Source organism: Sceloporus occidentalis, unplaced genomic scaffold, assembly GCF_023333645.1.
Source record: "Sceloporus occidentalis isolate IW3139 unplaced genomic scaffold, rSceOcc1.0.p SCAF_5, whole genome shotgun sequence".
Taxonomy (NCBI): Eukaryota; Metazoa; Chordata; class Lepidosauria; order Squamata; family Phrynosomatidae; genus Sceloporus; species Sceloporus occidentalis.
In genome coordinates this window covers 97,969,799-97,982,317 of record NW_028316985.1, presented here as the reverse complement: position 1 = coordinate 97,982,317, position 12,519 = coordinate 97,969,799, and the positions used below count along the sequence as shown (strand labels likewise).

Here is a 12,519-nt window from a genome sequence, read left to right as displayed (position 1 = left end):
AAATATAACAGAAGTTAAAAGGCAATACACATGCTCAATATAAAAATCAACATGGCATGCTTATGTTTTAAATGCTTGCTTAAATAAAAACATCTTAGCCTGCCGTTGAAAGGCAATCAGGGAGGGGTCCAGTCTAACCTCCCACAGAAGGGAGTTTCAGAGTGTGGGAGCAACCACCAAGAAGACTCTCTCTCATGTCCTCAAAAAGCAAATCTTTGAGGAAAACCTATAAACGTTGGGGGAAAACCTATAATAAAGAGTTCTAAGGGTATAACCTGTTGCAGTTGATGGCAGTAAAGAGGCTAAGGGTGGAGGGGATCTGTACCATAGGGGAAAATTAAATCCACCTTTCAGGAATTCAGGGAGTTGGACGTGTTTTGTGGGTCTTTCACCTTCAGGATTGCATGGTTGACATTGGAGCTTGACAGTCTGTTACATTGTGGTGAATTAGGGTTGCTCCTTTAAGCAAATATCCAGCACTAGAAGGGTTTCAGTAGTTGTCTTAGGGGATCTTGTAAGACATGTCATGAGAAATTAAGTCAAACTCATCTCCTGTGACATAATCAGTATACGGAAAGAAAAACTTCAACTATGTGCTTATAAATCTTTATTAAGTATCAAATATTCTTCAACAAAAATTACAATGCCAGTTTGTAAGTTTGAAGAAAAGAAAAACATCTGCTTAGAGATAAAAACCTTATATACAAGATGTTGGTACCTTTTCAATAGCATATTCCTTTTAAGCTTTTATAAACATAAAGAGCAACAATTAAGAACATCAGTAATATATATATATATATATATATATATATATATATATATGCCTTTAGGAATGCTGATTTAGTAGCTGCAAATTCCTTGTATACAGGGAACGGGACTCACTGAGATTGCATTAAATCATTTCTCTGTTTCTGCGAATAGCACAGCAAAGGATCATGCTGAAAATCATACCGAAGATCTGAAAAAGGAAGATGCACAGAAAGTTGGTGGAGTTACTTCAAGAAAGGTGGATACAGATCAGTTCAGCAAATCAAAATGGTGTTGTTGTTTTTTCATGTCTGAAATTAGCTGTGACCAAAATTGTATTGGTTCAGTCCAATAAACATTTGACAACAAGCGCCATTAGAACATGTTTATTTCCAGACTGTATTAAAAAAAATCTTCCCCCTCCTCCTTTCCCCCCTGCCCCCCCCCCCCAATTGCTGTAAATGGCAATAGGGGTAAAAATGCCATTGAAAAGAAGCAGCAAACGCCTCAGATTCAAAAGCACTAGTTTAAATGGGTTTTGCGCCACCCACCTGCCCTGAAAATCATATCAGAGACAATCAGTGTGAATGTGAACAACCCCACTTTAAATCGGTTTCCAGACCAGTTTATATCATAGTGTGAATGAGGCCTTAAAGGCCAGGAGCCAGCCAGAAGGACCAGCTACAAAAATCAAGCCCACATTATCCATGGATGTTAAAGATCTCCTCTTAATTCCATGTTTCTAATGGTTGTGATTATTCTGGATGAAGTAAATGTACCACTATACACAATTTTAAGTAAATTTATTATATTAAACTCCCAATATAATTTCCCCTTTTCCTAATTTCACACAGACTTATCTGGGCATCAAACAGTGTGGATATACAGCACATTCTCCTTAAATGAAATCTGTGCATGGTACTTTGCATGGTACCTGGGATTTTGCCCCCACCCCATCACATGAATAATGTTAACCCTTAAAAATGTTAGTCTTAAATGTCCTGATTTTTAACATTTTAAGAATCCTTGATATCTATCAACTGTTCTGCAACACTGTAAGCTCCCATACACAGGAGGCTGACATTTAGAGGAAGGTAACACATAGAAGCAGAAGGATCAGGGATCATTCTGAGAGTTTTGACCCACAGAATTGATTCAAAGCTCTCACTCTGAATCAGTGATAAGGGGCAGCAAAAAGAAGACAATGCCAGTCCTCAAAGAACATGCACAAGACCATATAAGGTCTGGCACATGGAATGGCTCCTGCCAAACCTTTGAGGAGGAGAGTGGTGGCCGTAGGGGATTCCCTACTGCAGCGGTTCCCAACCTTTGTTGGGCCGCGACCCCCTTTGGGGACGAAAGTCCCGCCTGCAGCCTCCCTGATCGGTTGGGAGACCTGGAAGGGGCGGGACTTTCAGCTGCCTACAAGCCCCAGCCGCTGAGGGAAAAGGGCCAGGACTTCTGGTCACAAAGCCCGCTATGGCTTGCAGTCCCATCCCCCTTCTCCCCGCGGTTGCCTGGCAGCTTGCACCCACGGGAAGGAAGGGAGAGGAGGAGGGACCCCCGTCCCTTCCTCCCCGCGGGTGCCTGCACCCACAGGAAGGAAGGGAGAGGAGGCGGCGGCCCTCACCCACCCCTTCCTCCTTGTGCGTGCCTGTGCCAGTGCTGGCACTCGCAGGGAGAAGGGAAAGGAGGGAGCCCCGCTCCCTTTTCCCTGCGCGATGCCTGCTCCAGCGCCAGCACCCGCGGGGAGAATGGGAGGGGGGAGGCAGGGGGATTCCCAACCTGACAACCCCCCAGAAGGGGTCGTGACCCCCCAGGTTGGGAACCCCTGCCCTACTGAGAGGAACAGTATTAATAGTTTGCAGGCCTAACAAGCAGGCCTCCTCAAAGAAGTGCTGTCTTCCTGGGGCAATAATATGTGATCAGAGGCTGACAAGATTTTTCTTGTCCACCGACCATTACCCTTTCCTTTTGGTTCATGTGGTAACCAGTAACACTGCAACTCATAGCCTTCAGAATATCACAAGAGATTATGAGGTTCTGGGTAGGAAGCTGAAGAACCTGGATGCACAGGTTGTCATTTCAACTCTTCTCCAGTTGAAAAGTATGGCCCAGGAAGAGAGAGAAAAATAGTGGTGCTGAACAAACGGATCCTCAGATGGTATTGCCTGAAATGATTTGGACCATGGTGTACTGTTACATGAAGATGAACATCTGCCAAGGGGGTTGTACCTCATAGCAGGAATGTTTTTGCTATGAGCCTGAAAAATCATATCAGTAGGGCTTTAAACTGAGTTATCTGGGGGAGGAAGCCAGCACTTGGGGGGGGGGGGGGATTGAGGGGTAGAGAAAGAACTGTTATTGTGAGGACTTGGATGATCTCTTCCTGGAACAGATAACCACACATTCAGAATGGAGAGATATAGTACTAGTGGGGTATCCAGATATTTGTTGGAAGTCAAACTCAGCCAGGAATATAATTCCCCACCCTTGTCTATAAGTGTGAAAGTGGCAACAAGGAGATTAGCTATTTTAGATCTGAATCTAACCATAATTGATAACCTGATTAATGGGGTGGAAGTGGCAGGATACTTAAGTGGGAGTGACCTGGTGGCACAGTAGTTAAATGCTTGTACTGCAGCTACTCACTCACAAACCACAAGATTGTGAGTTCAATACAAGCCAGGGGCTCAGGGTTGACTCAGCCTTGCATCAGGGTTGTGGCAACCACCAATCTGGCCCCTGCCGCAATTCCAAATGGACCGCAGCAAGGAGGGGAAAAGATCCACTCCTTCCTGGGCCAGGTTTGGACCGCCTTAGGTGGCCCAGGTGCAGCTTTGGCGCAAGTTGGGTGTGTGTGCCATCTAAAGCTGCACTCCCAAGCTGCACAGAAGCTGGCTTTAAAAGCCTGTCTGTTTCAGGCCTTAGTCTGACATCAATACCAGGATTCCACTCTATTCTGCTTTAGTTAGACCTCATCTGGAATACTGTGTCTAGTTATGGACACCACAATTCAAAAAGGATGTTGACAAGATATTATTAATAGAATTAATCTCTTAAAGGGCCATTTGATAAAAATACAGTGACAGACCCCCTCTCGTGGATATCAAAATCTGTGGATGCTCAAGCCCACGTTGTCCCCAATGGTGGTGTGTGCATACAGCCTCACCACCATTAGGAACAAGCAGGCTTCAGGAGAAGTCCCATTGTCCCCAATGGTGGTGTGTGCACACTGCCATGCTACCATTAGGGACATCAGGACTTCAGGTGAAATCCCATTGTTCCTAATGGTGTTGTGACTGTGTGCACATGCTGCCACTGGGGACAACTGTTTCTTAATAATAATCTATTGTAGAATAACTGAATTGGAAGAGACCACAAGGGGCACTACTGTGATGCAAGTAGTGATGCGGATATGAACTCTGATCAAGGGATGTCGATTGAGGTAGTGGGGGCAATGGGAGCTATAGCGTTAACAGGGGGAACAAGAAATTCAAAGGAAGACGAGATCAATACTTAATAACAATCCCGCCTTCCAGTCCCTCTGTTAACCCAAAAGAAACTAGGATTGTCCCAACCATACCACAGACCCTTCCCTTGCTCTTCTGTAATGCCAGGTCGGTAAAGACCAAATCCCATATCATCCATGATTTGTTAGAAGAGAAGGCCGACCTGGCCTGTATTACAGAAACCTGGCTAGGCCCTCACAGCTGGGTATGCTGTTAAGGAGCAGGTCAGGGAAAGTGGGTGAGGGAGAGGTGTGGCCATGGTCCACAAAAGTACCATCACTCTGGTCTGTAAAACTGAACACATTGAGTGTATTTACCTGACCCTGAAGGCTAGGGACAACCCAGGGATTTTGTTCGTCTACCGTCCACCCTGTAAACAGACTCCCTGGCCAAGTTGACAAAGCTGGTCTCAGAGCTGTTGCTGGATTCCCCAGGCTTCTTGTCCTGGAGGACCTCAACATCCCCTTCAAGGCTGGATCATCTGATCTGACAGGTGCAGCTCGGCAGTTCATGGATTCCATGACGACCATGGGCCTGTCCCAATTAGTCTCGGGTCCTACACATTGTGTGGGTAATACACTCAATGTGGTCTTTAGTACAGACCTGGAACATCCGTGGCAGACGTAAATCAAACCTCAGCCCTGTCATGGATGGATCATTTTCTGGTCAAGGCTGGACTGAAGGCCACAACCCAGAAACCCCTCGGGGGTAGACCATTAGAATGGTCCGCCCTCGAAGGCTGATGGAACCCAAAAGGTTCCAGGAAGCCCTAGAGGGTTTTATAGTTGGGAACGATGGCGATTCTGTTGAAACCCTGGCTAATACTTTGAACAACAAGCTCACCAGGGCTTTAGACACTATTGCTCCCAAGCATCCTTTCCAGCCTGCTCCTAATAAAAAATCTTGGTATACGGAAGATTTCTGGAAAATGAAGCGGGCTGCGCAACGACTACAGCGCCACTGGCGGAAACATCAGCATTTATCTGACAAGACACGCCATGAGAACTTATTGTTTTCTTATGGAGTGGCAATAGATGCAGCAAAGAATTCGTTTTGTGCTGCATGAATTGCATCGGCAGAGTCTCATCCAGCAGAGCTGTTTAGGGAGGTTAAAGAGTTAACTCAACTGCCTCCCACCCTGAACCCTTTATTAGAACCAACTAAGGCCTGCTGTGATGCTTTTAATGTCTTTTTTGCAGATAAAATCTCTCAGATAAGGGCTGATCTTGATGCTGGCATTATAACAGAATCGACAAGACAGATATCCAGTGACTCCGTGGATGGAATTAAACTGGATCACTTTGAGTTTGTAAATACTGATGACATGGACAAACTCCTTGGAAGTGTAAAGAAGACGACTTGTCCCCTCAATCCGTGCCCATCCTGGCTGACTGTTCAGGAAGGTGATGCAATGAAAACATCATTACAACTCATAATAGTAATGATGGGATATTTCCTTTCGGGATGAGATATTTCCACCCACACTAAAACAAGCTATAGTGAAACCAATATTGAAAAAGCCCTCCCTAGATCCCCTGATGAGAAACAATTACAGACCGGTCTCCCTTTTACCATTCTTGGATAAGGTGATCCAAGCTGTCTTGGATGAAGCTGATTATCTGCACCCATTTCAAACTGGCTTCAGAACGGGATACCGAGTTGAGACGGCCATGGTCGCCTTGGTCGATGATCTCCGTCTGAGCATTGACAGGGGAAGTGTAACCCTGCTGGTGCTCTTGGACATCTCAGTGGCCTTCAGTACCATTGACCATGGTATCCTTCTGGAATGCCCGAGGGGGTTAGGTATTGGGGGCAGTGCCCTCCAGTGGTTCCGTTCCTACTTCTCTGGCAGATTCTAGATGGTGAGGCTGGGGGATAGTTGCTCCTCTAAGAGAGAGCTGACATCTGGTGTCCCTCAAGGTGCCATTCTGTCCCCCATGCCTATTTAACATTTACATGAAGCTGCTGGGAGAGATCATCCGGAGACATGGAGCACGGTGTTATCAGTACGCTGATGACATCCAGATCTGCCTCTCTATGTCTCCAACTGATACAGTGACTAAGGATGGCATCTCTCCACTGGATGCCTGCCTGGGTTCAGTAATGGGCTGGATGAGGGAAAACAAACTCAGGCTGAATCCAGAGAAAACGGAGGTACTCGTAATAGGTACCCCGAGTCCAGGGACGGAGATTTGTCACCCAGTCCTGGACAGGGTCACTCTTACCCCTAAGGAAAAAGTCTGCAGTTTGGGAGTATTCCTGGATCCATCTCTACAGTTATCATCTCAAGTGGATGCGATGGCAAGGAGTGCTTGGTACCAGCTTAAGCTGATGCGCCATCTGCGTCCCTGTCTGGACCGAAAGGACCTTGAAACGGTGGTACATGCACTGGTAATCTCTCATTTAGATTTCTGTAATGGGCTCTACATGGGGCTACCTTTGTACCAGGTTCGGAAGCTTCAGCTAATTCAAAATGCATTACTGGAACTTCCAGGTCAGACCATATAATACCTTTCTTAAAATCTTTACAATGGCTACCAATCAGCTTCCGGGCACAATACAAAGTGTTAGTTATTACCTTTAAAGCCCTACATGGCTTGGGCCCGAGTTACTTGAGGGAATGCCTCTCCCTACACAATCCGCCCTGCAAACTCAGGACAACAGGGAAGAACTTACTAGACTACCCAAAGATCAGATTATCAGCTACTTCTAAAAGAGCATACACAGCTTTGGCCCCAGGTTATGGAACAATCTGCAGAAGAGATCCGTCTCATTATGACCTTAGACGCCTTTAAGAAGGCACTAAAGACGGATCTCTTCTGGCAGGCCTATCCATCTGACCTTCTATAAAGAACTATAGAAAACCCCACTTCCGGTTAAAATGGCATAATCTGACCGCTGCCCTGTGATTGCTGTAATGATGTTTTTATGAGTTGTGTTTTAGATAAAATTGCCATTGTATGGAGATTTCTGGTTGTAATCCCACTTCGATCCGTTGGGAGAAGCAGGAAAATACAAATAAACTTATTATTATTATTATTATTATTATTATTATTATTATTATGTTTGACCTTCTGCCATGCAGGGACACCAATCAAATTACCCACAACAGATGGCCATTGAGCCTCTGTTTAAAAACCTCCAAAGAAGGAGACTCCACCACCCTCTGAGGTAGTATATTCCACTGTCAAACAGCTCTGACCATTAGGAAGATACTCCTGAAGTTTAGGTGGAATCTCTTTTTCTGTAGTTTGAATCCATTGCTCCTTGTCCTAGTCTCAATTGGCTTCTCAATATTAAAAAAAAATACAATTAAAAACATAAAATAGATAGCTATTAAAAGAATAAAATACATTTTAAAAAATATAAAACTGTATAAAACACTTTAAAATGAAACAGCTCCCACCTAAGGATCCCACCACTTGCACCTTATTTACCAGGTCATCCCTGTTGGTTAGGATCAGATCTAAAATAGGTGACCCCCTTGTTGCCTCTTCCACTTTTTGGACAATGAAATTGTCTTTGAGGCAAGCAAGGAATTTGCTAGACCTTACAGTTTTGGCTGAGTTTGATTTCCAGCAAATATCAGCATAGTTGAAGTCACCCATCACTACTACATTTCTCCTTTCTGAGTATGTGATCATCTGTTCTAGAAAGGCATAATCTAATTCCTCCATCTGACTTGGGGTTCTGTAGTAGACTCCCATAATAACAACCCTCTTGTTTCTCTCACCGTTAATTTGAATCGAGATGCTCTCCATCTGGCTTCCAGAATTTAAGTCCTGGATCTCTTCACAGGTGTAGACAACCCTGACATATGTTATTCTTCCTCCTTTCCTGTTTGGCCTATTTCTCTTGAAACAGGTTATAGTCCTCTATTATTACTTTCCAGTCATAAGACTCATTCCATCAGGTTTCAGTGATCTATTATACCATATTTCATTTGTTGTGCTGGGAGTTCTGGTTCATCTTGTTTATTTCCCATGCTCTGTGCATTAGTAGGGAGACATCTAAAACCATGGGCCCTCCCCCCAGCTGCCTGTGTAAAAAAAAATTTCCTCCCATTATTAGATCAAGTGTAAGGTTGATTTGTACTGAAGTACTGTATATACTCATGTATAAGTCTAGAAATTTAGGTCATAAAATTGACCCAAAAAACCTGAGCTGACTTATCCATGGGTCAATGTAAGTACTGTATCTTAACTCTTATTTAAAAGAAGGAACCATCCCCTTGTGAAAAGCAAGAGTATAATCTGTCCTAGAAGCAATGACTCTCTCTACTCTCTCATCCATCCAGCCGTAAGAGTAAGACAAAGAGCTATGTCTGCTGGAATTTTGTAAGTTCCTTGACATTGTTTTGCTTAGCTTCATCCTTTAGATCCTTTGCTATGTGCTCCTAAGTTTTACCCTCAACTTATCCATGGGTCATAGGAAAATCCATAATTCTGGTCCCAAAACTTGCCCTCGACTTATACATGAGGTCGACTTATATATGGTATATATGGTATATATGGTATATATGGTAACTTATAAACATAAATTTATGAAAAGGTTACAACTTACCATCACCACACCAACAGCAATGCCCACGGCTCCAATCACATTTAGCTTTGTGGTGAAGAACTCATCAATAGCTGTATGGCATGACTAGAAGAGAAATTAAACAGACATCTTCAACAATGCCACTGAAAACTTTACTAGATTCTGCTTAACTCCTGTATCATGAGGCATGCATTTCCCCATACCATTCCTTCAATGATGCACCCCATGTTCATGGACAAACCCATGTAGAATAAGAACAGAAAGAGGAGCAAAGAGGAAGAAGAGCAGCTTGACAATGAGGTCAATCTCCTCTGTGCAAAGGTGAGCCAATTGGTCAATTCTTCCTTCCTTGGCAAAAATGCCACAAGTGTTCTGCCAATAATTGTTTTGTTTCTTCCATGAAGAACGTAGAGCATTGTAAGTTGTAGATCAAGTTTTATTCAACAGCTGCACAGTACTGTTTTGAGGAATCAACAAGAGGAGGAAAAACACAGACATTTCAAACCAAAATCTACCACCATCTGAAGGCTCAACTCATATTTTGCTCTTTGAACTCTGGAACAAAAAATTCACTAGGAGAAATTGTGACCACTGAAACACAAATGTGGCTATTGTTAATTCTATAGCCACATTTATTGCAGGAGGAAAACTCATTAAAATGTCTATATTCTATTTCATTTTAAGTTATCCAGGCTGCATGGAATACCTTAGATCTCTGCATTTACCATATATACTCATGCACAAGCCTAGAAATTTTAGTCAAAAAAATCAACCTAAAAAACCTGAGCTGACTTATCCACGGGTCAATGTAAGTACTGTATTCTAACTGTTATTTTTTTAAAAAGGAGCCATCTTCTGATAAAAGGCAAGAAAGTAATCTTTTCTGGAAGCATTCCCCACCCCCACCCCCCAATCCAACCAGCCTTTAGGGTGAGCACAAACAGTTATATTCGCTGCAATTTTGTAAGTTGTTTGACATTGTTCTCCTTGCTTCTTCCTTTAGATCCTTTGTTGCATGCCCCTATGTTTTATGTTCAACTTATCCATGGGTCATATCAAAATCCATAATGTTGGCCCCCAAACCTACCTCAACTTATACATGAGGTCGACTTAATAGTCGACTATATAAGGTATTTCCTATCCACTCTTACAGTTATTTCCCCATTATGTTTGTAGGCCTACAAGAAAATATCCATGTATTTCTTCCCTTATATCTCCTGATATATGAGGATCACATTAAAATTCAATCTATACTTGCATGTAGAAATAAAAGCATATACTTTCTCAATATCGTAGTTTATTCCTACATACCTGTACTTTAAATGCTTCAGTAATTTCTCGTTTGGGACAGGTGTCTACAAATGCCATCTCAATGACTCCACCATAGCCACAACAGTTTAGCTACAGTATAAAGATAAAGCATCATTTGAGAAAGGAAGTTGCATTTCTTTTTTTATTAATTTTAAAACAAAACATCATATAATCCATACAGCAACTAAAATGCAACAAACTCACATTCAGTTACAAATATAACATTTAAAACCATTTCCATTTGAAAAACCCAAACCATTTGAAAAACCTAAACCTACTAAGCTAAAATAACTGCCACCCCAACCTCTCCAACTTAGAGTTACTATAGACAGCCCTAAAGGGGCGGCCTGATTTCAACCCTTTGATCATTGGATCAGGGCTGTGGCAACCAAACACCAGGGCTCCAATCCAGCATTTTTTTAGCCAAAAAGAAGTGGCAAAATGCTGCTCCTTTTTGGGGCAGAAAAAAGGATGGCTTTTCCACCGTGGCACCAGCTTTTTGGTGTTCCTGCGGCCTGCGGCATATAAACGCCATGCCACTGGAGCACTGCAATGTTTCCTGCTGTCTGGCCAGGTGCATGGTGTGATGCCGACTTGGGGGTGGCATTGGGGTGTGTGACATCTAAATGCCACACCTCCATGCCTCCCCCATGCCAGCATATTTTGATGGTCTGTTTTGCCCCTTATTCCCCAAGAGAAAAATAAAACAAATAATACAATCAACAGTCAACACAAACCAATTAAACACAAATAAAACAAACAATTATGGACTTCTCACTTCCCAAATCCAAGGATTTTAAAGCTCAATATATTTAGATTTTGTTAATTATACTTAAATGTCATTTGTGACCTAAGATATAAACAAAATTGCTTGAAACCTGCAAATCTGCAACAATACTTTCCCCTACTTTCTGTTTCAAATAAAATAAAAATAATTCCCAATCTTTTCAGAAATTATCCAGTGATTGATCCATGTGGCCAATTTATCAGTTTCAGCCAGCTTATAAACTTTAACAGTCCAGTCTTCTACTGTAGGAATATACAGTTGACCCTCCATATTCATGGGTTTAATGTTTGCAAATCTGACTATTCAAGAGTTTGACCATGCTCCTCCCTCCTGCACAGCCTTGTAGGTTGAGTGGGGGGGGGGGGCCAAGACAGAAGACAGAAGCAGTTTGGAAGTACATGCGAGCTCTCCTCCTCCTGTCCTGGGCTTTCCCCCCTTCCAACAGGAGGGAGAAAAATACAAGACCAGAATTGGAGCAGTTTTGAAGGGTGTGCATTCTCCTCCTCCTCCTCTTCTGTCCTGGGTTTTCCCCCATACTCCCTTTTCTTCCCCACTTTTGCAAGGATCTTGTGCCCTAATCCCCATGAATATCGATGTCACACTGTAGTCAGTTTTCTGACATGAGCATACAGTAATCTTGCAGATATAATCATGTAGAATTTATATCTTTAAATTTCACCTTCAATATACCCAATTCTATTCAATTCTACATTTAAATACATTTTGCATTAGCTTTTGAATTTGTCTCCCATAACTTCTGGCTTTATCAGATCATCACATAAGATAAAAGGTACCTTCATGTGATCTGGATTTCCAGCATTTGTTATTAAGATATTTATACATCTTAAACAATCAAGGGAAGTAATAGTGCCTCTCTATTCTGCTTTGGTCAGGCCCCACCTGGAATAATATGTCCAGTTCTGGGCACCACAATTTAAAAAGCGTGTCCAAAGGAGGGCAACTAAAATGGTGAAAGGTCTGGAAACCATGCCCTATGAGGAATGCCTTAGAGAGCTGGGGATGTTTAGCCTGGAGAAGAGAAGGTTAAGAGGTGATATGAGTGTAGTGGAGTCTCCTTCCTTGGAGGTCTTTAAGCAGAGGCTAGATGGCCATCTGTTGGGGATGCTTTGATTTGGATTTCCTGCATGGCAGGGGGTTGGACTGGATGGCCCTTGTGGTCTCTTCCAACTCTATGATTTTATGATTCTATAAAAAGTGTTTTATTCTCTGCAGAAAGATACAAAGTTTATTGTGCACATTTTTTCTGCACAGAAGACACATTTTTTGTACAGAAATTCCTCCACAGAATAATTTCCCAAAACACATCAGGATGTAGGAATAAGAGGTGAGAAATGTGCAGCAGGGTAAAAAACTGCAGAATTTATTCAACCTCACATGCAAAGATAAAATAGTCAAATATTCCTATTGTGCAGTAATATCTCCAGAGAGCAAAACCATCACTGAGATATATCTTAAATAAGTGTCTACATTAAAAATCTATTCACAACTTGATAACATTCTGAATTTATTTTGGATTTTCTCTCCCTTGCCAGTACTAAGGCTGCATCCACATTGCACAAATAATCCAGTTTGACATCACTTTAACTGTCATGGCTCCAT

General features: G+C 42.7%; 1 protein-coding gene across 1 annotated transcript in view; it reads right to left on the bottom strand.

Moving 5' to 3' along the window:
* Positions 1-592: 592 nt before the first annotated feature.
* LOC149312546 (CD9 antigen-like) overlaps positions 593-12,519 on the bottom strand; it is a 28,152-nt gene continuing 16,225 nt past the window's right edge. Inside the window, exons 6-8 of the mRNA XM_089526906.1 lie at positions 10,113-10,202; positions 8,823-8,906; positions 593-958 (exon numbers count right to left, since the gene is read on the bottom strand). Of these exons, the coding sequence (XP_089383032.1) occupies positions 893-958; positions 8,823-8,906; positions 10,113-10,202 (240 nt within the window). The 3' untranslated portion in view covers positions 593-892. The remainder of the gene's footprint in view (positions 959-8,822; positions 8,907-10,112; positions 10,203-12,519) is intronic.